Raw genomic sequence first — 26,771 nt, forward strand, 5'->3', positions numbered from 1 at the left:
TCCTAACAGAATAACCATCCTAACAGAATAAACCATCCTAACAGAATAACCATCCTAACAGGTGTGAGGGGGCATCTATTGCAGTCTTGATTTGCATTTCCCTGATGATTACTGATATGGAGCATTGGTTTTGTATAGCTGTTGGCCATTTGTGTGTGTGTGTGTATATATAAATATATAATATATATATAATATATATAATATATATATTTTTTGGAAAATATCTGCTCGGCTGGGCGGCGGTGGCTCACGCCTGTAATCCCAGCACTTTGGGAGGCCGAGGCGGGTGGATCACCTGAGGTCAGGAGTTCGAGACCAGCCTGGCCAACATGGTGAAACCCTGTCTCTACTAAAAATATAAAAATTAGCTGGGCATGGTGGCGGGCGCCTGTAGTCCCAGCTACTCGGGAGGCTGAGGCAGGAGAATCGCTTGAACTCAGGAGGCAGAGTTTGTAGTGAGCTAACACTGCACCACTGCACCCCAGCCTGGGCGACAGAGCAAAAAAAAAAAGAAAAAAAGAAAAGAAAAATGTCTGTTCAGGTCCTTTTCCTATTTTTTCAATCAGGTTATCTGGGTTTTCTTCCTGTTAAGTTGTTTGAGTTCCTTATGTATTTTGGATATTAACCCCTTATCAGATATATGGTTTCCAAATATTTTCTCTGATTTCTGAGGCTGTCTCCTGGCTGTGTTGGGCAGAGGCTGCCTCCTTTTCCTCTCTGTGTGTTATTGCAAGTTGTCTCTACATTTGGTTTGTTTGAATTAGGAGTCAGCGAGAGCCGCACGTCACATGCTCTTACGTCTTCACTTAGGACCATCCCTTTTTCCTAGTGTTCTGCCATTTTCCATTTTGTTGATTTTGGCTCTCAGTTTTATTTCCTTCTTTCTGCTTACTTTTGGTTTAATTTGCTCTTCTTCTTGCACCTTAACATGAAATCTTAGATGGTTTTGTACTTTTCTTACTTTCTAATATAAACATTTAAAGCTATAAATTTCCTTCTAAGCACGGCTTTCACTCAGATTTTGATCAGTGCCACTTTCACTATTCAGTTTCAATTACTAAGTTTCCAGTGACCTCTGTGGACCCACTGGTTATCTGGACATGTGTTGTTCTTGTGACCTCCTGCTGTGTAGCCGCCATCACTAGCTTCACAGCATGCAGCACCTACCATCTGTTACTGCCATGATCTCATGCCAGGGCTTGGCTGGGCTCAGCTGGGTGGTTCTTGCTGGGATCTGACTCAGGCCACTGCTGTCAGGCAGTGGCTGCAGCTGGATGCACCCCACCCTGAAGGCTTCCTCCCAGGGCTGGCATGCTGGCTGGAAGCCTCCAGCAGCTGGGTCCTTGGGCATCTGTCAGCATCTCTGTGGGATCGCTCCAGACATTTCTCCAGCATAGAGGCTTCAGGGTGGCCAGGTGTTTTGCATGATGGCCAAAGCCTCTGAAGGCCATGTCCCTGGCCTCTGATGTGGCTGATGGCTCAGCATCTCATCTGCTTGGAGAGAGCTCCACATCCACTAGAAAGAACAAGGGCTTTGCAGTGTCACTCAGGTCAGGTGACGGTCACGTTCCTTCAGGGCCTCTAGGAATCAAAGGCCAGGATAGATTTACACATTCAAGAGGTTTATTTGGGGAAATACTTATGAAGGACAAAAGGGTTAGAAAGCAGGGGCAGGCAGAGGAAAGCTGTCAGCCTCGATGCAAGCCTGGCATGTGTGGGAGGAAGGGCCTTTGCCACACCCATGGGCCCAGGACAGAGTGTCCATCTGAGGCCGAGGTGGGCAGAAACGGCTGGCTCTGCACCGGTCTATACTCAGCACTGACTGGGGACAGCTGGGATGGGGCAGCCACTGGCTGGGAGAGGGGGCTTCCCTCTTGGGTCTGGTCCTCTATCAGTATTATTTGGCACAGGAGCCCAGCATGGCACGATGGGCCCCAGCATGCCCCATGTTTGCACTGGCTCTGCTCCTGAGCCACTCCAGTAGGGTGCTCCTGGGGGCACCTGTCCTCCTGCCAGCTGTCCCTGCAGACCAGCTCCAGCTCAGCTCCTTTGCCTAGGCCTGTTCCTATGCAGCCACACTCACTGTGAAAGGCCTGCATCTCAGCCTGGGAGGGCAGGGGGCCTTGGCCAGGCCTTAATTCTTCACTGTACCTCACCGCCAACCCAGAGAAGCTGCTTTCCCGCACCTGCTACTTCAGGGCCTATTAAGTAAGTCTTTATTGAAAAACAAAAAACAAAAAAGAGAGGCCAAGGCAGGAGGATTGCTTGAGCTCAGGAGTTCAAAACCAGCACGGGCAACATTGCAAGACCCTGTCTCTAACCCGAGCCAAACCAAACCAAGACCCTTTTAGTAGTTAACCAACTTTTACTACTTCTTTTTTTTTTTTTTTTTTAAGAGATAGGGTCTTAACTCTGTTGCCCAGGCTGGAGTACAGTGGTGTGATCACGGCTCACTGCAGCCTCCAACTCCTGGGCTCAAGCAATCCTCCCACCTCAGCCTCCTGAGTAGCTGGGACTACAGGTGAGTGCCACCACATCAGGCTAATTTTTTTTTTTTTTTACTTTTTTGTAGAGAGGGGGGTCTCACTATGTTGCCCAGCCTGGTCTCAAACTCCCGGCCTCAAGCAATCCTTCCACCTTGGCCTCTCAAAGTGCTGGGATTACAGGGTGAGCCCCTGTGACCAGCCTAAAGAATATTTCAATGTATGTGAACTTCTAAGTTGACCTTCCTTTTCCCTTCAGCACCGCAGATGTGGGTGCGTGCATGGCCTTCTGGTGGGAAGTGAGCCATTGTTCCTATCATTGCTTCTCCATATGAATCTCCTGTTTCCACCCTAGCTGCCTTTAAGGCCTGTAGGATTTGTTCAGATACAGTTTTCTCCATGTCATCTCCTTGCTGTTCACAGAGATTCTTGCATCTGTGGATTATTTTCTTTCATGAATTTCAGAAAGTTCTTAGCGATTCGGTCTTGGAATATTTCTTCTTTATTCTCTCCTGTTCCTGCTGTGGGACTCCAGTTACACTCAGTTAGGCCATCTGACTTTGGCCCACAGATCTTGGACCCTCTGTTGTTTTCCCTCCCTTCTCTCTGTGTTTGGATCTTCTCTATTGACCAATCTTCAAGTTAACTGATCCATTCCTCTGTGGTGTCCAGTCTGCTGTTAAACCCATCTAAAGATTATTCATTTATATACTATATTTTTCATTTCTAGCATCTTCATTTTGTTCTTTACTGAAGTGTCCCTGTTTCTGCTGAACGTCTCTATCTCTTGGTGAATGTCACCTGTCATTTCCACAGGCCCTCCCCACCTCGCCAGAGTTCCTCCAAAGCCCTTGACTTTAGTTTTGCCACTGGGGCTGCCTCTGCTTCTGCTGCTCACTGTGGTTCACGTTTTCTTGCCTTTTCATGTGTCTTGTAATGTCTTATTGTAGGCTAGACAGTTCATATAAAAGAACAATAGAGGCTGAAGCAAACAATGTTTATTTCCAGAGAGGGGCACATGCCTTCCGCTGTGAGGCTGCCAGAGTGGGAACACAGTTGTCCTTCCCTGTAGTTGAGCTAGCTCTGGACTTCTCTGCAGCTGTAGTTAGGCCTTCAGACGCCCTGAGGGTGGCATCAGGGCACTGCTTCGGTGGGGTCTGAGCTCTGAGCACAGTGATTCTGGACATCAGCCTGTGTGTCGCAGCCAAGCCACCGGCTTTGGGGGCTGCACGATTTCTCCGTTCTTCAGCCGGACTGCCGTCCTTTTCGGCCACTGGAGGCTTCCTTTGCTCTCCATTCCAGCCCCTCGCCTTGTGCCCAGGGCGTCTTGCAGCCCTGCTGCCTCTTCCTCAGCCTTTGGGGGCTTGCCTCCCGCCCACCGTCCCAGCTTCCCTGCTGGGCCTCCAGACTTTGGGAACAAAAATCCCAGCATGTCTGTGAGAGGGGCGTTCTCGGGGGAGTGTCCGTCAGCTCTCTGCCCCCACTCCCAGCTTTTGGCACTTTCTTCCTGAGCACTCAGTGTGGACCTGAGGGAGGCCAGGGAACTTTGGACTTGCCTATTGCAGGGTCCTCCAGACCCTGGGTGCTTGGCAGCCGCAATAGTGGGCAAGCGGTTTGCATGTACGTCGCCTGGTCCCTCCTTACCTGACTCTGTGAGGGGCCTCTTCCTCTCACTCCCCTCTGGGGACGAGAACAGCAGGGCCTCTCTTCTCTACTGGGTGCCACAGAAGTCAGGTTTGGAACCTGTTGCTTCTGAGGTTCCTGTGAGGCCACAGGGAAGTCAGAAGAAAGGCTTGGCCTTCTGAGGTCTGTGGGTCACCAACGTCCAGCCAGGTGAGGAGCAAGGGCCACCACGGGTGACACCGTGATGCCATGGCACAGTCTGAACCCGAATCTTGGAGTGGGAGGAGCAGGATGGAGTATTTTGGCTTGTTAAAGTCTAACTTTTCAAGGTGAGGAAACCAGGGCATCTCCTGGAGGGGCTCTGCTGGGAGGGCCCAAAAGTCAGTGCCTTTGAAGGAAGCTGCGTGTTAGAAAAACAGTCTCAGGAGATCGAGACCACAGTGAAACCCTGTCTCTACTAAAAATACAAAAAAATTAGCCGGGCGTGGTGGCGGGCGCCTGTAGTCCCAGCTACTCGGAGAGGCTGAGGCAGGAGAATGGCATGAACCCGGGAGGCAGAGCTTGCAGTGAGCCGAGATCGGGCCACTGCACTCCAGCCTGGGTGACAGAGCAAGACTCCGTCTCAAAAAAAAAAAAAAACAAAAAAAAACAAACAGTCTCTAAATTCCCACTTCCACCTGGCTGAAAGTGAAAAATAAAGGCAGCTTTCCAAAACAAGTGATACCCAAAATCAAACAAACAAAAAGGAATTATCCTCATCACAGACCTAGAGCCACGTGCAACATGGTGCTGGCTGTGCAGCTGGGTGGCCGAGGCCAGGGTGTGTGCAGGGACATCCGCTTCCTCCTCCTTCATGATGGAAACTCCTGCCCATCACTGCGCACATCCCACTGATACCACGGTGACATGGAGGCTACGGTCCCCTGTGTGGCCTTGGCTGGAAAAGAGACAGCCAGGGTAGCTGCTTGCTTAGACTTCAGGCCTCCCTTGGGGACAGGATTTCAGGTGTCAGTCCCCCAGCTGATGAACCAGTGAGAACAGGCTTATCTAGGCAGTTTTATTTAATAAAATTTTACAAAAGTCAGGGCTGACTTCTTGGCTCTGCCCTTCGAAGAGCACAGTTTTCCTTAGCAGATAATTAGGGGAAACCACGGGCCCACCAGAAGCTCTCGCAGGCCAGTGGTGCGACCTCCTGGCCACAACCATGAGGGAGAAAGGCCTGTCCTTGAGGCTGCTGGGCAGGGGCCCAGGCAGTGAGGCACCTGCGAGGCTTTGAGGAAATAGCACATCTGCACACCCTCATGGTGCCCTGACCACACAGCAGCCAGGGCAGAGTGTGACAGACAGAGGGTTTCTGAGCAGTCTCAACAGCTGTCTCTCTGGTGACGTTTCAGTGCCTTCCCCTTTTCCTCTGAACTCATGGATTTGACCACAAGTTGTTCCCCCTGGACTAAGCAGCCCAGAAGCCATGCCCAGGGTCCATCCCTGGGCACCCCCACCAGGTGCCAGCAGCATTCACATGAGGCAGGGGGCCCATGGGTGCCACCTGGACCCCGACAGCCTGCCATGGCACCCAGAAACCTCTGTCTCCCCTTGGCTCTGCCAAGGACACATCCTCCATCTCCTGGTCAGACCCGAGACGAGCCCGGAGCACAGGACAGGTCCTGTTGGAGGGACCCCAGGAACGGGGTCTGGAAAACAGCTCCACAGACAGTTCTGCTTTCCACATCCACCCAGCCAGGAAGAAAACGAGAAATTCCTCATAGAGGTACAAAGTACTCCTGATCTCAGCAAACATCGCTGTTAAAGAGTGTCAGTTTGAGCTTGTGTGGAGTGAACCTCTTTTTCCTTGGAATAGTGATGTGCTGGCCACCTCCGCATGAGGGGGTCTTCAGGAAGCGGCTGCATGTCATCAGCCTCCCCTGTCCGCTGCCAGGCGGCCCCGAGAGCTGAGATGAGAGGACAGCAGTCAGGTACACGCACCCCAGGCAATGAGAAGCGCTAGCTTGGGCGTTTGCCCCTGGCCGCCCCCTGCCTCTCAGCCCCCTAGTGTTCTCTCCTTGGTTCTCCTCTTAGAAACCTTCTCTTCATGGGATGTCACCAGAGAGGTGCACAGGGAAGACATGCTGGGGCTTCCTCACGGTTCAGTCTATGGCTCTGGCCTGCAGCCAGCTCCGAAGACAGCAGTGGGCCCACGTCTTAGGCGGGGTCTCCGGCCCTTGTGGTACGTGTCTGGCACTCCTTGGTGGAGGCTGCCACTAGCCTCCACACTCACAGCCCTGCAGTGGCCACTCTTGGACTACACCACAGGCTTCCCCCAAACAGCTGCGGCTGGACGTCTCCCCCATCGGCTGTTGTGAGTAACACAGCCGCGAACATTTCTTTATGGCCTGCTGCTCTAGGACAACCCTCCTGTGCTACGGTGTTTTTCAAAAAGATGGACAGCCTGTGAAGATGGCCGATGAGGGCCCTCTCCTGTTGCCCCATGGCACCTGTCACCTGTCACCTGTGTGCTGACCATCCAGGGCACCCACCCCACGTCAGCTGGGGGCAGTGCCACATTCATGCCAAATTCTTGCCCAGAAGCTAACCCTGGCCGCCTCCTGTGCTATGCAACCTTCCTGCTGTCCCAGCTCAGTCTCAGGTCCTTGTCACCTCCTACCAGGCCACAGGGCAGTACTTTACCCCTGTGCCTCCCTGCATGTCACTCTTCATGCTGACAGCCGCCCTTGCACCCCTCCCACCATCTCCTGGGTGTACACAATGAGCCCCGACTGTTCCAGGGTCCTGGGTCTCCAGGGTGAGCAGGAAACCAGGTGAGCTAGGCCTGGCCATCTCACCCCTCCTGCAATACCTCGTCTGAGGGTGGGCTCCAGACTCCAGCCCAGAAAAGCTTTTCTTCCCCCTGATAAAAGAGAGAGCTGCAGGAAGAAGTCCCCTTCTCTGTCCATCCCCTCTTCCGCCTTGAGGCCGGCTGTGATGAAGTGACTCTGCGGCAAGAACCGCAGCTCATGAGAGAAAAGCTGTGGGCAGACCCTGTGTAAGGTAAACGCTGTGACTGAAGCCGCCAGTCAGATCCGTTCACGACAGCTGCCCAGGCGGAGGCAACATCCCCTGGCCCAACAGTCACAGCGTGGTCCTGCCTCATCCTTCCAGCCTCGTCATCCACACCTGGCGTCTCAGCTTCCCTGCAGCTCTCTTCTCTGCCTGGCTTCTCCTGCCAGTTCTCCTGTGTGACCCACCCATATCTTGGGTCCTCTGGCCTAAGAGTCTTTCCGGATGATATTTATATTGCTTGGCACCCTGCAGTGGTGTTAACAATTTGCCTGTCTGCCCTAAATAGCAGAAATGTTTGTTTTCTGGAAGTCCACAAGACTCAAAGGAAGAAAACAAGCAACTGACTCACATCAGAGAAAGCGGAGGGCTCCACATGTGTGGACACCACCAGCGCAGTTCCCTGAGGCCTCTCCTTGCAGAGAACGCGGAGGGCTCCACATGTGTGGACACCGCCAGCACGGTTCCCTGAGGCCTCTCCTTGGTGACCACTCACCTTGGTCTGGATCAGGGCTTTGCAATGCTGGAGACAGAGGCTGCTGACAGTGAGGAGTCCTTCAGGCTCTTTGAGGTCACAGTCTTCCATGATGTGGCCCTGGCCTCCAGAAAGGTCCTAAGGAAACAGACCCCATCAGACAGCCAGTGCACTCATCATTTTCTCCTGTTTCCTTTTCCCCTGAGCCCCTCTAATAACTTCATGCTACAACTGCAAAGTTCTCTCAGGCCCCTCTGAAGGTCAGCTCACCAGTTTCCTCTGTGTAGCCCTGCCACTCGCTGCCTCATCCCCGGCCCACAGGCCTCGCTCCCCTTCAGGACCTCAGCACCCCTCAACTGCTCAATGGGAATAATGTCTTCACAGCCACTTTCAGACACACCCTTCAGGCTGCTGCCACTCGGAGCTGGCCCGCCTCTGAGGCTTCTATTCAGGCCTCCCCCATTTCCTAGCCTCCTGGTTCTCTGTTTTCCCCTCACAATGACACAGTCAGGGCTGATCTCACTGGGAGCCTCTCTGTTCTTTTCTGCCCCTCACTTCCTTCCTGGCCAGCCCAATGTGGCCCATGGGCCAACAGGGCAACCATTTCCACGCCCCTGTCTTCACCAGGGCCAATCTGCCTGCCTGGCTGGCCCTTTTTGAGTTTTCCATGTTTGAAAATTTCCATAATATTTAAGAATAAAGAAAGATCCTTGAAATCTAGATCGCTGAAAGGCGGCCCTCCCAATGACTGGCGTTTTCTGTGACAGCCCAGGAGCTTGAGCACACGCACGGCAGTCTGTGTGTGGCAGTGGTGCACGTGGAGGTGTATGTGGTGTGTGTGCGTGGAAGCAGTATGTGCACGTGGCGGTGTGAGTGTGTGGCAGCAGTGGTGTGTGTGTGGCGGTGTGTGTGTGGCAGCAGTGGTGTGTGTGTGGCAGCAGTGGTGTGTGTGTGGCAGCAGTGGTGTGTGTGTGGCGGTGTCTGCGTGCGGCAGCAGTGGTGTGTGTGTGGCGGTGTGTGCGGCAGCAGTGGTGTGTGTGTGGCGGTGTGTGTGTGGCAGCAGTGGTGTGTGTGTGGCAGTGTGTGTGTGGCAGCAGTGGTGTGTGTGTGGCGGTGTGTGCGGCAGCAGTGGTGTGTGTGTGGCGGTGTGTGTGGCAGCAGTGGTGTGTGTGTGTGGCAGCAGTGGTGTGTGTGCGGCAGCAGTGGTGTGTGTGTGGCAGCAGTGGTGTGTGTGCGGCAGCAGTGGTGTGTGTGTGGCAGCAGTGGTGTGTGTGTGGCGGTGTGTGTGCGGCAGCAGTGGTGTGTGTGTGGCGGTGTGTGTGCGGCAGCAGTGGTGTGTGTGTGGCAGCAGTGGTGGGTGTGTGTGGCAGCAGTGGTGTGTGTGTGCGGCAGCAGTGGTGTCTGTGTGGCAGCAGTGGTGTGTGTGTGCGGCAACAGTGGTGTGTGTGTGGCGGTGTGTGTGTGTGGCAGCAGTGGTGTGTGTGTGTGGCAGCAGTGGTGTGTGTGTGCGGCAGCAGTGGTGTGTGTGTGCGGCAGCAGTGGTGTGTGTGTGGCGGTGTGTGTGTGTGGCAGCAGTGGTGTGTGTGTGTGGCAGCAGTGGTGTGTGTGTGCGGCAGCAGTGGTGTCTGTGTGGCAGCAGTGGTGTGTGTGTGCGGCAGCAGTGGTGTGTGTGTGGCGGTGTGTGTGTGTGGCAGCAGTGGTGTGTGTGTGTGGCAGCAGTGGTGTGTGTGTGTGGCAGCAGTGGTGTGTGTGCGGCAGCAGTGGTGTGTGTGTGGCAGCAGTGGTGTGTGTGTGGCGGTGTGTGCGTGCGGCAGCAGTGGTGTGTGTGTGGCGGTGTGTGTGTGTGGCAGCAGTGGTGTGTGTGCAGCAGCAGTGTGCGTGCGGCAGCAGTGGTGTGTGTGTGGCGGTGTGTGTACGTGCGGCAGCAGTGGTGTCTGTGTGGCGGTGTGTGCGTGCGGCAGCAGTGGTGTGTGTGTGGCGGTGTGTGTGCGGCAGCAGTGGTGTGCGTGCGGCAGCAGTGCTGTGCGTGCGGCAGCAGTGGTGTGTGTGCGGCAGCAGTGTGCGTGCGGCAGCAGTGGTGTGTGTGTGGCGGTGTGTGTACGTGCGGCAGCAGTGGTGTGTGTGTGGCGGTGTGCGTACGTGCGGCAGCAGTGCTGTGTGTGTGGCGGTGTGTGTACGTGCGGCAGCAGTGGTGTGTGTGTGGCGGTGTGCGTGCGGCAGCAGTGGTGTGTGTGTGGCGGTGTGTGTGTGGCAGCAGTGGTGTGTGTGTGGCGGTGTGTGTGTGGCAGTGTTGTGTGTGTGGCGGTGTGTGTGTGGCAGCAGTGGTGTGTGTGTGGCGGTGTGTGTGTGGCAGCAGTGGTGTGTGTGTGCGGCAGCAGTGGTGTGTGTGTGGCGGTGTGTGTGTGGCAGCAGTGGTGTGTGTGTGCGGCAGCAGTGGTGTGTGTGTGGCAGCAGTGGTGTGTGTGTGCGGCAGCAGTGGTGTGTGTGTGGCAGCAGTGGTGTGTGTGTGGCAGCAGTGGTGGTGTGTGTGTGGGCAGCAGTGGTGTGTGTGTGGCAGCAGTGGTGTGTGTGTGGCAGCAGTGGTGTGTGTGTGGCGGTGGTGTGTGCGGCAGCAGTGGTGTGTGTGTGGCAGCAGTGGTGTGTGTGTGGCAGCAGTGGTGTGTGTGCGGCAGCAGTGGTGTGTGTGTGGCGGTGTGTGTGTGTGGCAGCAGTGGTGTGTGTGTGCGGCAGCAGTGGTGTGTGTGTGGCAGCAGTGGTGTGTGTGTGGCGGTGTGTGTGTGGCAGCAGTGGTGTGTGTGTGGCGGTGTGTGCGTGCGGCAGCAGTGGTGTGTGTGGCGGTGTGTGCGTGCGGCAGCAGTGGTGTGTGTGTGGCGGTGTGTGCGTGCGGCAGCAGTGGTGTGTGTGTGGCGGCGTGTGTGTGGCAGCAGTGGTGTGTGTGTGGCGGTGTGTGCGTGCGGCAGCAGTGGTGTGTGTGTGGCGGTGTGTGTGTGGCAGCAGTGGTGTGTGTGTGGCGGTGTGTGTGTGGCAGTGGTGTGTGTGTGGCGGTGTGTGTGTGGCGGTGTGTGCGTGCGGCAGCAGTGGTGTGTGTGTGGCGGTGTGTGTGTGGCAGCAGTGGTGTGTGTGTGGCGGTGTGTGTGTGGCAGTGGTGTGTGTGTGGCGGTGTGTGTGTGGCAGCAGTGGTGTGTGTGTGGCGGTGTGTGCGGCAGCAGTGGTGTGTGTGTGGCGGTGTGTGGCAGCAGTGGTGTGTGTGTGGCGGTGTGTGTGTGGCAGCAGTGGTGTGTGTGTGCGGCAGCAGTGGTGTGTGTGTGGCAGCAGTGGTGTGTGTGTGCGGCAGCAGTGGTGTGTGTGTGGCAGCAGTGGTGTGTGTGTGGCAGCAGTGGTGTGTGTGTGTGGCAGCAGTGGTGTGTGTGTGGCAGCAGTGGTGTCTGTGTGGCAGCAGTGGTGTGTGTGTGGCGGTGTGTGTGTGGCAGCAGTGGTGTGTGTGTGGCAGTGTGTGTGTGTGGCAGCAGTGGTGTGTGTGTGCGGCAGCAGTGGTGTGTGTGTGGCAGCAGTGGTGTGTGTGTGGCGGTTTGTGTGTGGCAGCAGTGGTGTGTGTGTGGCGGTCTGTGCGTGCGGCAGCAGTGGTGTGTGTGGCGGTGTGTGCGTGCGGCAGCAGCGGTGTGTGTGCGGCAGCAGTGGTGTGTGTGTGGCGGTGTGTGTGCGGCAGCAGTGGTGTGTGTGTGGCGGTATGTGTGTGCGGCAGCAGTGGTGTGTGTGCGGCAGCAGTGGTGTGTGTGCGGCAGCAGTGGTGTGTGTGTGGCGGTGTGTGCGTGCGGCAGCAGTGGTGTGTGTGTGGCGGTGTGTGTGCGGCAGCAGTGGTGTGTGTGTGCGGCAGCAGTGGTGTGTGTGTGGCAGCAGTGGTGTGTGTGTGGCAGCAGTGGTGTGTGTGTGGCGGTGTGTGGTGCGGAGCAGTGGTGTGTGTGTGGCGGTGTGGTGTGGGCAGCAGTGGTGTGTGTGTGGCGGTGTGTGCGGCAGCAGTGGTGTGTGTGTGGCGGTGTGTGCGTGCGGCAGCAGTGGTGTGTGTGTGGCGGGTGTGTGTGGCAGCAGTGGTGTGTGTGTGGGTGTGTGCGGCGCAGTGGGTGTTGGTGTGGCAGCAGTGGTGTGTGTGTGGCGGTGGTGTGCGGCAGCAGTGGTGTGTGTGGCGGCAGCAGTGGTGTGTGTGCGGCAGCAGTGGTGTGTGGTGCGGCAGCAGTGGTGTGTGTGTGGCGGTGTGTGTGTGTGCGGCAGCAGTGGTGTGTGTGTGGCAGCAGTGGTGTGTGTGTGCGGCAGCAGTGGTGTGTGTGTGGCAGCAGTGGTGTGTGTGTGGCAGCAGTGGTGTGTGTGTGTGGCAGCAGTGGTGTGTGTGTGGCAGCAGTGGTGTGTGTGCGGCAGCAGTGGTGTGTGTGCGGCAGCAGTGGTGTGTGTGTGGCAGCAGTGCTGTGTGTGCGGCAGCAGTGGTGTGTGTTTGGCGGTGTGTGTGTGCGGCAGCAGTGGTGTGTGTGCGGCAGCAGTGGTGTGTGTTTGGCGGTGTGTGTGTGGCAGCAGTGGTGTGTGTTCGGCAGCAGTGGTGTGTGTGTGGCGGTGTGTGTGTGGCAGCAGTGGTGTGTGTGTGGCAGTGTGTGTGTGTGGCAGCAGTGGTGTGGTGTGTGCGGCAGCAGTGGTGTGTGTGTGGCAGCAGTGGTGTGTGTGTGGCGGTTTGTGTGTGGCAGCAGTGGTGTGTGTGTGGCGGTCTGTGCGTGCGGCAGCAGTGGTGTGTGTGGCGGTGTGTGCGTGCGGCAGCAGCGGTGTGTGTGCGGCAGCAGTGGTGTGTGTGTGGCGGTGTGTGTGCGGCAGCAGTGGTGTGTGTGTGGCGGTATGTGTGTGCGGCAGCAGTGGTGTGTGTGCGGCAGCAGTGGTGTGTGTGCGGCAGCAGTGGTGTGTGTGCGGCAGCAGTGGTGTGTGGTGGCGGTGTGTGCGTGCGGCAGCAGTGGTGTGTGTGTGGCGGTGTGTGTGCGGCAGCAGTGGTGTGTGTGTGCGGCAGCAGTGGTGTGTGTGTGGCAGCAGTGGTGTGTGTGTGGCAGCAGTGGTGTGTGTGTGGCGGTGTGTGCGTGCGGCAGCAGTGGTGTGTGTGTGGCGGTGTGTGTGTGGCAGCAGTGGTGTGTGTGTGGCGGTGTGTGCGGCAGCAGTGGTGTGTGTGTGGCGGTGTGTGCGTGCGGCAGCAGTGGTGTGTGTGTGGCGGTGTGTGTGTGGCAGCAGTGGTGTGTGTGTGGCGGTGTGTGCGGCAGCAGTGGTGTGTGTGTGGCGGTGTGTGCGGCAGCAGTGGTGTGTGTGTGGCGGTGTGTGTGCGGCAGCAGTGGTGTGTGTGCGGCAGCAGTGGTGTGTGTGCGGCAGCAGTGGTGTGTGTGCGGCAGCAGTGGTGTGTGTGTGGCGGTGTGTGTGTGTGCGGCAGCAGTGGTGTGTGTGTGGCAGCAGTGGTGTGTGTGTGCGGCAGCAGTGGTGTGTGTGTGGCAGCAGTGGTGTGTGTGTGGCAGCATGGTGTGTGTGTGTGGCAGCAGTGGTGTGTGTGCGGCAGCGTGGTGTGTGTGTGGCAGCAGTGGTGTGTGTGCGGCAGCAGTGGTGTGTGTGTGGCAGCAGTGGTGTGTGTGCGGCAAAGCAGTGGTGTGTGTTTGGCGGTGTGTGTGTGCGGCAGCAGTGGTGTGTGTGCGGCAGCAGTGGTGTGTGTTTGGCGGTGTGTGTGTGGCAGCAGTGGTGTGTGTTCGGCAGCAGTGGTGTGTGTGTGGCGGTGTGTGTGTGCAGCAGTGGTGTGTGTGTGGCGGTGTGTGTGGGCAGCAGTGGTGTGTGTGTGGCGGTGTGTGTGTGCGGCAGCAGTGGTGTGTGTGTGGCAGCAGTGCTGTGTGTGCGGCAGCAGTGGTGTGTGTTTGGCGGTGTGTGTGTGCGGCAGCAGTGGTGGTGTGTGCGGCAGCAGTGGTGTGTGTTGGCGGTGTGTGTGTGGCAGCAGTGGTGTGTGTTCGGCAGCAGTGGTGTGTGTGCGGCAGCAGTGGGTGTGTGTGGGGTGTGTGTGGGCAGCAGTGGTGTGGGCGGTGTGTGTGTGTGGCGGTGTGTGTGCGGCAGCAGTGGTGTGTGTGCGGCAGCAGTGGTGTGTGTGCGGCAGCAGTGGCAGCAGTGTGTGTGTGGGCAGCAGTGGTGGTGTGTGTTGGGCGGTGGTGTGGCGGCAGCAGTGGTGTGTGTGTGGCGGTGTGTGCGTGCGGCAGCAGTGGTGTGTTGTGTGGCGGTGGTGGTGTTGTGTGCAGCATGGTGGTGTGGTGTGGCGGTGTGTGCGGCAGCAGTGGTGTGTGTGTGGCGGTGTGTTGTGCGGCAGCAGTGGTGTGTGTGTGGCGGTGTGTGTGCGGCAGCAGTGGTGTGTGTGTGCGGCAGCAGTGGTGTGGTGTGTGCGGCAGCAGTGGTGTGTGTGCGGCAGCAGTGGTGTGTGTGTGGCGGTGTGTGTGTGTGCGGCAGCAGTGGGTGTGTGTGTGGCAGCAGTTGGTGTGTGTGTGTGCGGCAGCAGTGGTGTGTGTGTGGCAGCAGTGGTGTGTGTGGTGTGGGCAGCAGTGGTGGTGTGTGTGTGGCAGCAGTGGTGTGTGTGTCGGCAGCAGTGGTGTGTGTGTGGCAGCAGTGGTGTGTGTGCGGCAGCAGTGGTGTGTGTGTGGCAGCAAGTGGTGTGTGGTGCGGCAGCAAGTGGTGTGTGTTTGGCGGTGTGTGTGTGCGGCAGCAGTGGTGTGTGTGCGGCAGCAGTGGTGTGTGTTTGGCGGTGTGTGTGTGGCAGCAGTGGTGTGTGGTTCGGCAGCAGTGGTGTGTGGTGTGGCGGTGTGTGTGTGGCAGCAGTGGTGTGTGTGTGGGCGGTGTGTGTGCGGCAGCAGTGGTGTGTGGTGTGGCGGTGGTGTGTGTGCGGCAGCAGTGGTGTGTGTGTGGCAGCAGTGCTGTGTGTGCGGCAGCAGTGGTGTTGTGTTTGGCGGTGTGTGTGTGCGGCAGCAGTGGTGTGTGTGCGGCAGCAGTGGTGTGTGTTTGGCGGTGTGTGTGTGGCAGCAGTGGTGTGTGTTCGGCAGCAGTGGTGTGTGTGCGGCAGCAGTGGTGTGTGTGTGGTGGTGTGTGTGTGGCAGCAGTGGTGTGTGTGTGGGCGGTGTGTGTGTGTGGGCGGTGTGTGTGCGGCAGCAGTGGTGTGTGTGCGGCAGCAGTGGTGTGTGTGCGGCAGCAGTGGTGTGTGTGTGGTGGTGTGTGTGCGGCAGCAGTGGTGTGTGTGCGGCAGCAGTGGTGTGTGTGTGGCGGTGTGTGTGCGGCGCAGTGGTGTGTGTGCGGCAGCAGTGGTGTGTGTGCGGCAGCAGTGGTGTGTGTGGGGGGTGTGTGGGGCAGCAGTGGTGTGTGTGTGCGCAGCAGTGGTGTTGTGCGGCAGCAGTGGTGTGTGTGCGGCAGCAGTGGGGTGGTGGCAGCAGTGGGGTGTGTGTGTGGGGGGGTGGGGGGGGGGTGGGGTGGGGCGGCAGCAGTGGTGTGTCTGTGTGCGGCAGCAGTGGTGTGTGTGTGGCGGTGGTGTGGTGCGGCAGCAGTGGGTGTGGTGTGTGCGGCAAGCACAGTGGTGGTGTGTGGCGGCAAGCAGTGGTGTGGTGTGGCGGGTGTGTGTGCGGCAGCAGTGGTGTGTGTGTGGCAGCAGTGTGTTGTGTGGCGTGTGGTGTGCGCAGAGTGGGTGTGTGGCGGCAGCAGTGGTGTGTGTGCGGCAGCAGTGGGTGTGTGTTGGCGGCAGCAGTGGTGGTGTGTGTGGTGGCGGTGGTGGCTGTGTGGTGGCAAGCAGTGGTGTGGTGGGCGGTGGTGTGGGTGTGCGGCAGCAGTGGTGTGTGTGTGGCGGGGGTGTGTGTGTGTGGCAGAGTGGTGTGTGTGCGGCAGCAGTGGTGTGTGTGTGGCGGTGTGTGTGTGCGGAGCAGTGGTGTGTCGGCAGCAGTGGTGTGTGTGTGCGGTCCAGCAGTGGTGTGTGTGGTGTGGCGGTGTGTGTGCGGCAGCAGTGGTGTGTGTGGTGCGGCAGCAGTGGTGGTGCGGTGCGGCAGCAGTGGTGTGTTGTGTTTCGGCAGCAGTGGTGTGTGTGTGGCGGTGTGTGTGTGGGCAGTGGGTGTGCGCAGCAGTGGTGTGTGTGTGGCGGTGTGTGTGTGCGGCAGCAGTGGTGTGTGTGTGGCAGCAGTGGTGTGTGTGTGGCGGTGTGTGGTGGTGTGTGGCAAGCAGTGGTATGTGTGTGGCGGTGTGTGTGCGGCAGCAGTGGTGTTGTCGCAGCAGTGGGGTGTTGGTGTGTGGTCAGCAGTGGTGTGTGTTTTGGCGGTGTGTGTGTGCGGCAGCAGTGGTGTGTGTGCGGCAGCAGTGGTGTGTGTGCGGCAGCAGTGGTGTGTGTGTGGGCGGTGTGTGTGCGGCAGCAGTGGTGTTGTGTGGTTGTGGCAGCAGTGGTGTGTGTGCGGCAGCAGTGGTGTGTGGGTGTGGGCGGTGTGTGTCGTGCGGCAGCAGTGGTGTGTGTGCGGCAGCAGTGGTGTGTGTGTGGCGGTGTGTGTGCGGCAGCAGTGGTGTGTGTTCGGCAGCAGTGGTGTGTGTGTGGCGGTGTGTGTGTGGCAGCAGTGGTGTGTGTGTGGCGGTGTGTGTGTGGCAGCAGTGTTGTGTGTTTGGCGGTGTGTGTGTGGCAGCAGTGGTTGTGTGTTTGGCGGTGTGTGTGTGGCAGCAGTGGTGGTGTGTGTGTGTGGCGCGTGGTGTGTGTGTGGCAGCAGTTGGTGTGTGTGTGTGCAGCAGTGGTGTGTGTGTGGCGGTGTGTGTGCGGCAGCAGTGGTGTGTGTGTGGCAGCAGTGGTGTGTGTGCGGCAGCAGTGGGTGGTGGTGTGTGGCGGTGTGTGTGTGCGGCAGCAGTGGTGTGTGTGCGGCAGCAGTGGTGTGTGTTGGCGGTGTGTGTGCGGCAGCAGTGGTGTGGTGTGTGTGGCGGTGTGTGTGTGCGGCAGCAGTGGTGTGTGTGCGGCAGCAGTGGTGTGTGTTGGCGGTGTGTGTGTGGCAGCAGTGGTGTGTGCGGCAGCAGTGGTGTGTGTGCGGCAGCAGTGGTGTGTGTGTGGCGGTGTGTGTGCGGCAGCAGTGGTGGTGGTGTGTGGCGGCAGCGTGGTGTGGTGGTGGGGTGTGTGTGCGGCAGCAGTGGTGTGTGTGCGGCAGCAGTGGTGTGTGTGTGGCGGTGTGTGGCGGCAGCAGTGGTGTGTGTGTGCGGCGGTGTGTGTGTGCGGCAGCAGTGGTGTGTGTGCGGCAGCAGTGGTGTGTGGTGTGGCGGTGTGTGTGGCGGCAGCAGTGGTGTGTGTGCGGCAGCAGTGGTGTGTGTGCGGCAGCAAGTGGTGTGTGGTGCGGCAGCAGTGGTGTGTGTGTGTGGCGGTGGTGTGTGCGGCAGCAGTGGTGTGTGTGCGGCAGCAGTGGTGTGTGTGGGGCGTGGTGTGTGTGCGGCAGCAGTGGGTGTGTGTGCGTGTGGGGCAGCAGTGGTGTGTGTGCGGCAGCAGTGTGTGTGTGGGTGTGTGTGCGGCAGCAGTGGTGTGTGTGCGGCAGCAGTGGTGTGTGTGTGGGCGGGTGTGTGTGCGGCAGCAGTGGTGTGGTGTGTGGCAGAGTGGTGTGTGTGCGGCAGCAGTGGTGTGTGTGCGGCAGCAGTGGTGTGTGTGTGGCGGTGTGTGTGCGGCAGCAGTGGTGTGTGTGCGGCAGGTGGTGTGTGTGGCAGCAGTGGTGTGTGTGTGGCGGTGGTGGTGTGCGGCAGCAGTGGTGGTGGTGGTGTGTGCGGCAGCAGTGGTGTGTGTGTGGCGAGTGGTGTGTGTGCGGCAGCAGTGGTGTGTGTGTGGCGGTGTGTGTGTGGCAGCAGTGGTGTGTGTGCGGCAGCAGTGGTGTGTGTGTGGCGGTGTGTGTGCGGCAGCAGTGGTGTGTGTGCGGCAGCAGTGGTGTGCGGTGGTGGCGGCAGCAGTGGGTGTGTGTGCGGCAGCAGTGGTGTGTGTGTGGCGGTGGTGTGTGCGGCAGCAGTGGTGTGTGTGCGGCAGCAGTGGGTGTGTGTGGCGGTGGTGTGTGCGCAGCAGTGGTGTGTTGTGGCGGTGTGTGTGCGGCAGCAGTGGTGTGTGTGCGGCAGCAGTGGTGTGTGTGTGGCGGTGGTGTGGTGCGGCAGCAGTGGTGTGGTGTGCGGTGTTGTGCGGCAGCAGTGGTGGTGTGTGGCGGGTGTGTGCGGCAGCAGTGGTGTGTGTGCGGCAGCAGTGGTGTGTGTGTGGCGGTGTGTGTGGCGGCAGCAGTGGTGTGTGTGCGGCAGCAGTGGTGTGTGTGTGGCGGTGTGTGTGCGGCAGCAGTGGTGTGTGTGTGGCGGTGGTGTGTGGTGGCAGCAGTGGTGTGTGTGTGGCGGTGGTGTGTGTGCGGCAGCAGTGGTGTGTGTGTGGCGTTGTGTGTGGCGCAGTGGTGTGTGTGGGCAGCAGTGGTGTGTGTGTGGCAGCAGTGGTGTGTGTGCGGCAGCAGTGGTGTGTGTGTGGGCGGGTGTGTGTGTGGCAGCAGTGGTGTGTGTGTGGCGGCAGCAGTGGTGTGTGTGTGGCGGTGTGTGTGCGGCAGCAGTGGTGTGTGTGTGGCGGTGTGTGTGCGGCAGCAGTGGTGTGTGGTGGCGGTGTGTGTGCGGCAGTGTGTGTGTGTGGCGGTGGTGTGTGTGGGCAGCAGTGGTGTGTTGTGTGGCGGTGTGTGTGTGGGCAGCAGTGGTGTGTGTGTGGCGGTGTGGTGTGGGCAGCAGTGGTGTTGTGTGGCGGTGTGTGTGTGCGGCAGCAGTGGGGTGTGGGTGTGTGGCGGCAGCAGTGGTGTGGTGTGGGCGGTGTGTGTGGGCAGCAGTGGTGTGTGTGCGGCAAGCAGTGGTGTGTGTGTGGCGGTGTGTGTGCGCAGCAGTGGTGTGTGGCGGTGTGTGTGCGGCAGCAGTGGTGTGTGTGGGCGGTGTGTGCGGCAGCAGTGGTGTGTGTGTGGCGGTGGTGTGTGTGCGGCAGCAGTGGTGGTGTGTGGCGTGTGTGTGGCAGCAGTGGTGTTGTGGCAGCAGTGGTGTGGTGTGGCGGTGGTGTGTGGCAGCAGTGGTGTGTGTGTGGCGGGGGGGGGGCAGCAGTGGGTGGTGTGGGGGTGGTGGGCGGTGGGTGTGTGCGGCAAGCAGTGGGTGGGTGGTGGTGTGGGCAGCAGTGGTGTGTGGTGCGGCAGCAGTGGGTGTGTGTGCGGCAGCAGTGGTGTGTGTGTGGCGGTGTGTGTGGGGAGCAGTGGGTTGTGTTGGCGTTTGTGTGGCGTGGCGTGTGTGTGCGGCAGCAGTGGTGTGTGTGTGGCAGCAGTGGTTTGTGTCGGTGTGGTGGGCAGCAGTGGTGTGTGTGGTGGAGCAGTGGTGGGGGGGGGTGGTGTGCGGCAGCAAGTGGTGTGTGGTGGCGGGCAGCAGGTGGGGTGGGGTGGGTGGTGGTGGCAGCAGTGGGTGTGTGTGGGGTGTGGGCGGCAGAGTGGGTGTGGTGGGTGTGTGGTGGCGCAGTGTGGTGTTGGCGGTGTGGTGTGGCAGCAGTGTGGTGTGGCGGTGTGTGTCGGGCAGCAGTGGTTGTTGTGTGTGTGTGGTGGCGCAGCGTGGTGTGTGTGGGGCAGTGTTGGTGCGGCAGCAGTGGTGTGGTGGGCGCAGTGGGTGTGGTGTGGGGCAGCAGGGTGGGTGTGGGGTGTGGTGGGCAGCAGTGGTGGTGTGGGGGGGGGGGGGGGTGTGGTGGGCGGGTGTGTGTGCGGCAGCAGTGGTGTGTGGTGGGGTGTTGTGCGGCAGCAGTGGTGTGTGTGCGGCAGCAGTGGTGTGTGTTGTGGCATTTGTGTGGCAGCAGTGGTGTGTGTGTGGCAGTGTGTGGTGCGGGCAGCAGTGGTGTGTGTGGGCAGCAGTGGGTGTGTGTGGCAGCAGTGGTGTGTGTGTGGCGCAGTGGTGTGTGTGGCGGTGTGTGTGCGGCAGCAGTGGTGTGTGTGCGGCAGCAGTGGTGTGGTGTGGCGGGTGGTGCGGAGCGTGGTGTGTGTTGGCGGTGTGTGTGCGGCAGGTGGGGTGTGTGGGCAGCAGTGGTGGTGTGTGGCAGCAGTGGTGTGTGTGGCAGTGGTGTGCGGCAGCAGTGGGTGTGTGCGGCAGCAGTGGTGTGTGTGTGGCAGCAGTGGTGTGTGTGTGGCAGCAGTGGTGTGTGTGTGGCGGTGTGTGTGCGGCAGCAGTGGTGTGTGTGCGGCAGCAGTGGTGTGTGTGCGGCAGCAGTGGTGTGTGTGTGGCAGCAGTGGTGTGTGTGCGGCAGCAGTGGTGTGTGTGTGGCGGTGTGTGTGTGTGCGGCAGCAGTGGTGTGTTGGCGGTGTGTGTGTGCGCAGCAGTGGTGTGTGTGCGGCAGCAGTGGTGTGCACGTGGCAGCAGTATGTGCACGTGGTGGTGTGTGCGCGCGGCAGTGTGTGGCGGTGTGTGTGCATCAGTGTATGTGCATCAGTGTGTGTGCAGCAGTGTGTGTGCATCAGTGTGTGTGGCAGCAGTGGTGTGTGTGTGTGGCAGCAGTGGTGTGTGCGTGGCAGCAGTGGTGTGTGGCGGTGTGTGTGTGGCAGCAGTGGTGTGTGTGTGGCAGCAGTGGTGTGTGTGTGGCGGTGTGTGTGCGTGCGGCAGCAGTGGTGTGCACGCGGCAGCAGTATGTGCACGTGGCGGTGTGTGCGCGCGGCAGTGTGTGGCGGTGTGTGTGCATCAGTGTGTGTGCAGCAGTGTGTGTGCAGCAGTGTGTGTGCAGCAGTGTGTGTGCACTGATGCACATCTCTGTGTGCGTTGTCTGCTGCAGGCTCACGCCCGTTCCTTCCAGAGCCTTTCCCTACCTCCTGCTCTAGGCTTTGCTGGCTCCTGCCTCAAGCATTCGGGATTCATCCAATGGCCTTGACATGTTTATGGGGCCACCTAGTGGCTTTAACCCACCTGAACCCACATTTCTGCCTGCACCCACGCCTTGGGCACGGCCAAGGGCCACTGGCTACAGTGAAGTTCAACCATACTCCCAGGAGCCCTGTGTCAACCCAAACCACCTACCTTCTGCGCAGCATCTATTCCGAGAACGAGAAAGAAGTTCTCCTGGCAACAGGACTGGCTCCAGAGGCGCTGAGAAGCAGATGCGGTGTGTATGCTCTGAAGGGCTCTCCAGAGTTTTCTGGATTCATTACTGGAAAACAGATGCAGTTGTTAAAAGGTGACCTTGAAAGCCTTCTGAGGAGATCACCGAGGCACGGCCTGAGGCACACAACGGGGCCCTTTACCCGCAAGCCGAGATGCACACAAGCCAGGAGGCATATGGCTGTTAAGAGCTCTAAAAACAAGGCCGGGCGCGGGGGCTCACGCTTGTAATCCCAGCACCTTAGGAGGCAGAGGCGGGCGGATCACGAGGTCAGGAGATCGAGACCACGGTGAAACCCCGTCTCTACTAAAAATACAAAAAAAAATTAGCCGGGCGTGGTGGCGGGCGCCTGTAGTCCCAGCTACTCGGAGAGGCTGAGGCAGGAGAATGGCGTGAACCCGGGAGGTGGAGCTTGCAGTGAGCTGAGATCGCGCCACTGCACTCCAACCTGGGTGACAGAGCGAGACTCCGTCTCAAAAAAAAAAAAGAAAGAGCTCTAAAAACAGCATTCCCGGGCTGGGCGCGGTGGCTCACGCCTGTAATCCCAGCACTTTGGGAGGCTGAGGTGGACAGATCAGGAGGTCAGGAGTTCAAGATCTGCCTGGCCAACATAGTGAAACCCCATCTCTACTAAAAATACAAAAAATTAGCTGGGCGTGGTGATGGGCGCCTGTAATCCCAGCTACTGGGGAGGTTGAGGCAGGAGAATCGCTTGAACCTGGGAGGTGGAGGTTGCAGGGAGCGGAGATTGTGCCACTACACTCCAGCCTGGGCAACAGAGTGAGACTCTGTCTCAAACAAACAAACGAACAAACAAACAAAAACAAATAAAAACAGCGTTCCCTGCAGGAGCACTGGGCTGTCTCATTTATTTGTTCATTTATATTTTTATTCAAACAACATGTGCCATCCTGCAACACCCCAACCCACCTCCCGTGCCCCCTCTATGCCTCACAGCACCTGCCCTGGAGTAGCTTACTCACTGCCGTTACTGACTGTCTCCTCCAACGAGTGGAAGCTCCATGAGGCCAGATATTTTGCTGGTTTTGTTCACTCAGGTGCCTAGAACTGTACTGAGTACAAAATAGATGCTCACCAACTAAGACTACCAGTGCATGCTTAGGAGAACAAATGGACAAACCAACGGTGAATGTCCACCACGTGCCACACGTCACTGCTACGTACTGTGAGGGACCGAGAAGGTCTGCCTGTAGGAAGTTCACGCTCTAGTAGGGAAGGGAAAATGAGTGCAAGGGCAGGTGCGGCAGCTCACACCTGTAAACCCAGCGCTTTGGGAGACTGAGGAGGGCAAATCACTTGAGCTCAGGAGTTTGAGACCAGCCTGAGCAACATAGCAAAACCCCGTCTCTACAAAAAATACAAAAATTAGCTGGGTGTAGTGGCGGGTGCCTGTAGTCCCAGTACTCAGGAGGCTGAGGCGGGAAGATCGCTTAAGCCTAGGAGGCGGAGGTTGTAGTGAGCTGAGATCGCGCCACTGCACTCCAGATAAGTACAGAAGAAGAGCAGATGTGCTAAACACCAAACCATTTCCAAAAATACCCCAGTGTTTCAGAACACACAAACCATGCTCTACTCCACCCCCAAAGTACCATCCAGCCTTCTGTTCCACGAGTGTCCAGCCCTGCCAAGTCCTGACACCCAGGACTCCCCGTGCCTCTGGGTCCGCGAGTTGTGCTGCTGGTGACAGAGATGTCAATACTGCCAGCACAGTGCACACCCCCACCGTCAGCTTGCTGGGACCACATTCTTGGCAGTTTCTCCCCAGGGATCGTGCTTTGCAGAAGCACCACATACAGAGGGCACACTGGCCATCTGGGCAACGCTGGTTGCGGCCTTCTGGGCTCCAGGCCTCTGTCCTCAAGCCCCTGTAGAGGGTACCTGGGGCAGGTGCTGGGTTGGACCCCAGTAGAGGCCACAGTGGGCCAGGGCTGGAGCCCGGAATGGCCTGTCTGCAGAGCTCTCTGAAAGTCCAGGCCTGCTCAGAGACACACACATCAGCAGGCTGACCTGGCTCTCCCCTGGCTGCTGGGAGACCCACTCCACAGCACACCGAGGGACAGGGAAGCTATCTCACCCCAACCTTCACTTCCCTCCTCCCTGTGGGGCCTTGGGCCAACTTACCTCGAGCTTCTCAACCACTGCTGCCTAATCCACTAGAGCACTGTTTGTCTTTGAATGCTCAGTTGAAAGTGTGTCCCTGGAAAGTGGCCATCTGCGAGTGACTGCGGGTGCACTTTCCCCTAGGAGCCCGCGGCCCTGAAGGCAGCTCCGGGAGCACCCCTGGGGCTGGGCCTGGGGCTGACAATGGGGCTCCAGAGTGTGGAATGTTTTCTAGAACTCTGTGGCTGAGGACCATGAGGCAGCTAGTGCCCACTCAGCCAAGTCCCCCAGAAGGCCCCCGTGCCCACTGCCCAGGCTCACCAGCCACTCACACTGAATGCGAGGCCCTCACCCACTCCATCAGCACTGGCACTGAGACCCAAGAGGAGCTGGGCTCGGGTCCAGCTGCTCCAGGTGAGCTGGTTGGGGAGGGGGATGAACAGGGCTCGGAGTGGAAGGCCACAGCTGGAGCATCAATCGTGCTGCCCGCTTCTCATAGGACCCCTATGACCCACAGACGGCAGGGACCTCGGGAGAGATGCTACTCTCTATAAAGGCAAAAACAAAGCCTCACACACCTACTTTTATCAAACAGAAGTATAAATGTAGTTGCTGTAGGAAATATTTCTTAAGTTCATTACCACAATTTATGTATACATTCAAGGCCAGGTTTTTCTTCACTGCTTATTTCTAGGAAATGGCCTATGGTGGAAACGTCTTCAGCTGCCTGCTGGACTGTTATTTCTTGAAAAGCACACTTTAAAATCTTCTCATAGCTGAGAATGGGCTGAAAAGAAAAGCATACCAAAGTTAGGAGAAAGACATACATTATGTTACCTTATTCCAAAGAAATAATTGTGATAGAAATGAAATTTGTAATTGATCATACCATTAGTGTTACTATCACTTGACATATTCATTCCCAAAAATCACCAAGTTAGCAAAATCACACAAAACCAGAGGACTCATGGGAAAGGTGGGGTTAGGGCAAAACATTCAAACTTCATCAGTGACACATGAAAAAAGATGGCCACCCAATAATGTTAGTGCTGTTTTCCATATTTGGTTAAGAAATTGGCCGGGCGCGGTGGCTCACGATTGTAATCCCAGCACTTTGGGAGGCCGAGGCGGGCGGATCACAAGGTCAGGAGATCAAGACCATGGTGAAACCCCGTCTCTACTAAAAATACAAAAAATTAGCCGGGCGTGGTGGCGGGCGCCTGTAGTCCCGGCTACTCGGAGAGGCTGAGGCAGGAGAATGGCGTGAACCCGGGAGGTGGAGCTTGCAGTGAGCCGAGATCACGCCACTGCACTCCAGCCTGGGTGACAGAGCAAGACTCCGTCTCAAAAAAAAAAAAAAAAAAAAAAGAAAGAAATTATACATGCGGCCAGGCACGGTGGCGGCTCACATCTGTAATCCCAGCACTTTGAGAGGCCGAGGCGGGTGGATCACCTGAGGTCAGGAGTTCAAGATCAGCCTGGCCAACATGGTAAAACCCAGTCTCTACTAAATATATATATATATATATATATATATATATATATGAGCTAGCCGGGCGTGGTGGTGGACGCCTGTAATCCCAGCTACTCAGGAGGCTGAGGCAGGAGAACCGCTTGAACCCAGGAGACAGAGGTTGCAGTGAGCCGACACGGTGCCACTGCACTCCAGCCTCAGCGACAGAGTGAGACTGTCTCAAAAAAAAAAAAAAAAAGAAAGAAAAAAAGAAAACAGGCCAGCCCTGAGAACTGCAATATTCTTTATTTCCTTCCTCACTGGTTTTATTTCTTATCTCTCATGATGGTGCTTGGGATGAACCATTTGGGAAGAAGTGGCAGAGAAAGAGGAACAATGGAAGGAAGAAGACAGGAAAAGAGAAGGAGCGGAAGTGTCATCAAACGGCAAACACCTGGCAGTCTGCTCTGAAAGAGGGCAGGGGGCAGGGGGCTGAGGGCTGGGACCCTGGCTCCTAGACAGGTCGGACTGGGCATCACCCAATTCATTACAAGCTCCCGGACACGTTGGATCCGGCGTCACCCAATTCATTACAAGCAAGTTGAACTGTGATCACGTGATTTTACAATCTCTGAGACTTTTGAACTCAGCAGATTCAGAATTCAGACAAAAAGCTCCTCCTCAAATGCCCTGAGCTGGGCCAGTGCAGCCCCCGCCAATGGGAAGTGGACAGGCTTGGGGAGGAATGGTCAGAGAGAGCGACCCAGCTCAGGTGGCCTTGGTGTGACCCATATCTGCAGCCTCCTCTGCCAACTCATTCCTTCCCTGGTCTCAGGATGGGACTGCCAACCACACGGCCAGGGACGAAGGCCAGGAGAGAAGCAGACGCTCTGAGGCTGTCAGCCCCCTCACTGGCCAGCACGCCACAGCATTCGAGGGCTGCAGGCCTCTTGGTGTGTACACGTCCCACTCAACATGGTGACCACAGCACAGTAGAAATACCTCAGAAGGTGGGACGGCAGAAGTTCCTGTCACCCAAGGTCCACCCTGGCATGGTTGGTGAAAACTGCACTCTTTTGGGGCAGAAGTGGTTCTCGGTGGCTGGGATTCTGTGGGTCCCTCCAGGAGTTCAAGGGACTGTGACAATTGTCCAGACTTGGCTGAAGATTCCCGAAAGCCTTCAAACTCCCCCCAAGTGCTGCTGTGTTCCCCAGGGTCAGGACATCGGGTAGTGCAGGTGGAACCGCCCTCACGGGGCATGGAGATGCTGGCTTTCCCATCGGACAGGAGAAGGTCGGGGCAGGTCCGTCTCCATTCCAAACTGTCATCACTCAGCCTCTCAGGTGCCACTCGGAGGGAAGCGCTGGCTGCTTCCTCCTGGAGGTCACTCAAAGGGTCTCCCCACAGCTCCCGCCGGCCTTGCATCTTGGAGCCGCCAGGCCAGCAGAGGCCCGATGGGCAGCTGCTCAGGAGACATGCACGCCGGAGTGCTGGCTGCCCAGGACTGCCCAACCTTCACCTGCCCTGGAGAGGGCCTGGGGACGCTGCAGGAGTGCCCCGGGCTGCCCAGTGGCTGACGGTGCAAAGTGCTCACGTGCTGCTGTGGAACTGACACAAACCACAGGCACGGCCCGGTCGCCCGGGAGTCCTGGCTTCCTCCCACGCGCGCGGGCGCGGAGTCCAACACAGGTGCGCGTACCGGACCCACGGCAGGTGTGAGACGGGCGGCCCAAGGTGGGGCTCCTGCTTTGGAGAGAGCCGCGAGGGGGCCTGGGAGGCCCACGCTTGCCAGAGGAACGAGAGCCGGGCGCCCGTGGGAGGCCCAAGTGGGAAGGAGTGGGTGCGGCGCCCCGGGGCCTCCCGAGAGTCCCTCTCGCACGCGGCCCGCAGGGCAGCCCTGGACCGCCTGAGCCTGGACAGGGCCCGAGGTGGCCGGCTAAGCGCCTGGCCCACGGCTCCCGAGAGTCCCCGCGTGTCCTGGGCCCGGGCCTGGGCCCCGCACCCACCTTGGTCGCCGCCTCGGCGGGGCCGCGCGGGGCCAGGCCGAGAGAAACCCGCATCCAGCCGTTCCCTCCTGCCTGCGCCGCCCCGTTGCCTGGCAACCGCGTGCGCCAGCTCCGCTTCCGGCGTCCGCCGCCGTGACGTCAGCTCGCATCCGGGGCGAGGCCAGCGCCGGCCCCCGTCCTCCAGGACCCGCCCCGGACCCGCCCTGCCTGCCCCGGGCTGCCTCCGCTGCGGGTGGGATCGGGCTTCCCCACTGGCCGAGCCCTGGGCGCGGGGCCGCTCGAGCTTTCTGTCCGTGCTCAGTTCGCCGCCCGAGTGGTTCTTTCTTTTTTTCTTCTTCTTTTTTTTTGAGACGGAGTCTCGCTCTGTCGCCCAGGCTGGAGTGCAGTGGCGCGATCTCGACTCACTGCAAGCTCC

The 26,771-nt window shown here is 58.5% G+C and overlaps 1 protein-coding gene across 2 annotated transcripts; it reads right to left on the minus strand.

Moving 5' to 3' along the window:
- Positions 1 to 510: 510 nt before the first annotated feature.
- On the minus strand, positions 511 to 26,463 carry CLBA1 (clathrin binding box of aftiphilin containing 1). 2 transcript variants are annotated; one of them, XM_030804021.1, is made up of 5 exons: positions 25,353 to 26,463; positions 23,539 to 23,684; positions 20,695 to 20,824; positions 7,657 to 7,773; positions 511 to 1,581 (listed from the first exon to the last, which is right to left on the minus strand). In XM_030804021.1, exons 1-5 carry the CDS (start codon positions 25,773 to 25,775, stop codon positions 1,573 to 1,575), a joined length of 825 nt encoding a protein of 274 aa, XP_030659881.1. In that variant the 5' UTR covers positions 25,776 to 26,463; the 3' UTR covers positions 511 to 1,572. The 2 variants fall into 2 exon arrangements, with proteins under 2 accessions (XP_030659881.1, XP_030659880.1); XM_030804020.1 differs by lacking the exon at positions 511 to 1,581 and adding an exon at positions 5,150 to 6,055.
- Between the last annotated feature and the right edge of the window lie 308 nt (positions 26,464 to 26,771).

This window comes from Nomascus leucogenys, chromosome 22a (assembly GCF_006542625.1).
Source record: "Nomascus leucogenys isolate Asia chromosome 22a, Asia_NLE_v1, whole genome shotgun sequence".
Lineage (NCBI taxonomy): Eukaryota > Metazoa > Chordata > Mammalia > Primates > Hylobatidae > Nomascus > Nomascus leucogenys.

Bases quoted from the DNA above. Each gene is read 5' to 3' on its own strand.
- CLBA1 (XM_030804020.1), bottom strand. From the start codon at position 25,775: ATGCAAGGCCGGCGGGAGCTGTGGGGAGACCCTTTGAGTGACCTCCAG. The intron at 23,685-25,352 runs GTATTTCTACTG...TTTTCTTTTCAG, and splicing joins CTGCCGTCCCACCTTCTGAG to CCCATTCTCAGCTATGAGAA. The intron at 7,774-20,694 runs GTAGGTGGTTTG...CTGTTTCCTTAG, and splicing joins GAATAGATGCTGCGCAGAAG to GACCTTTCTGGAGGCCAGGG.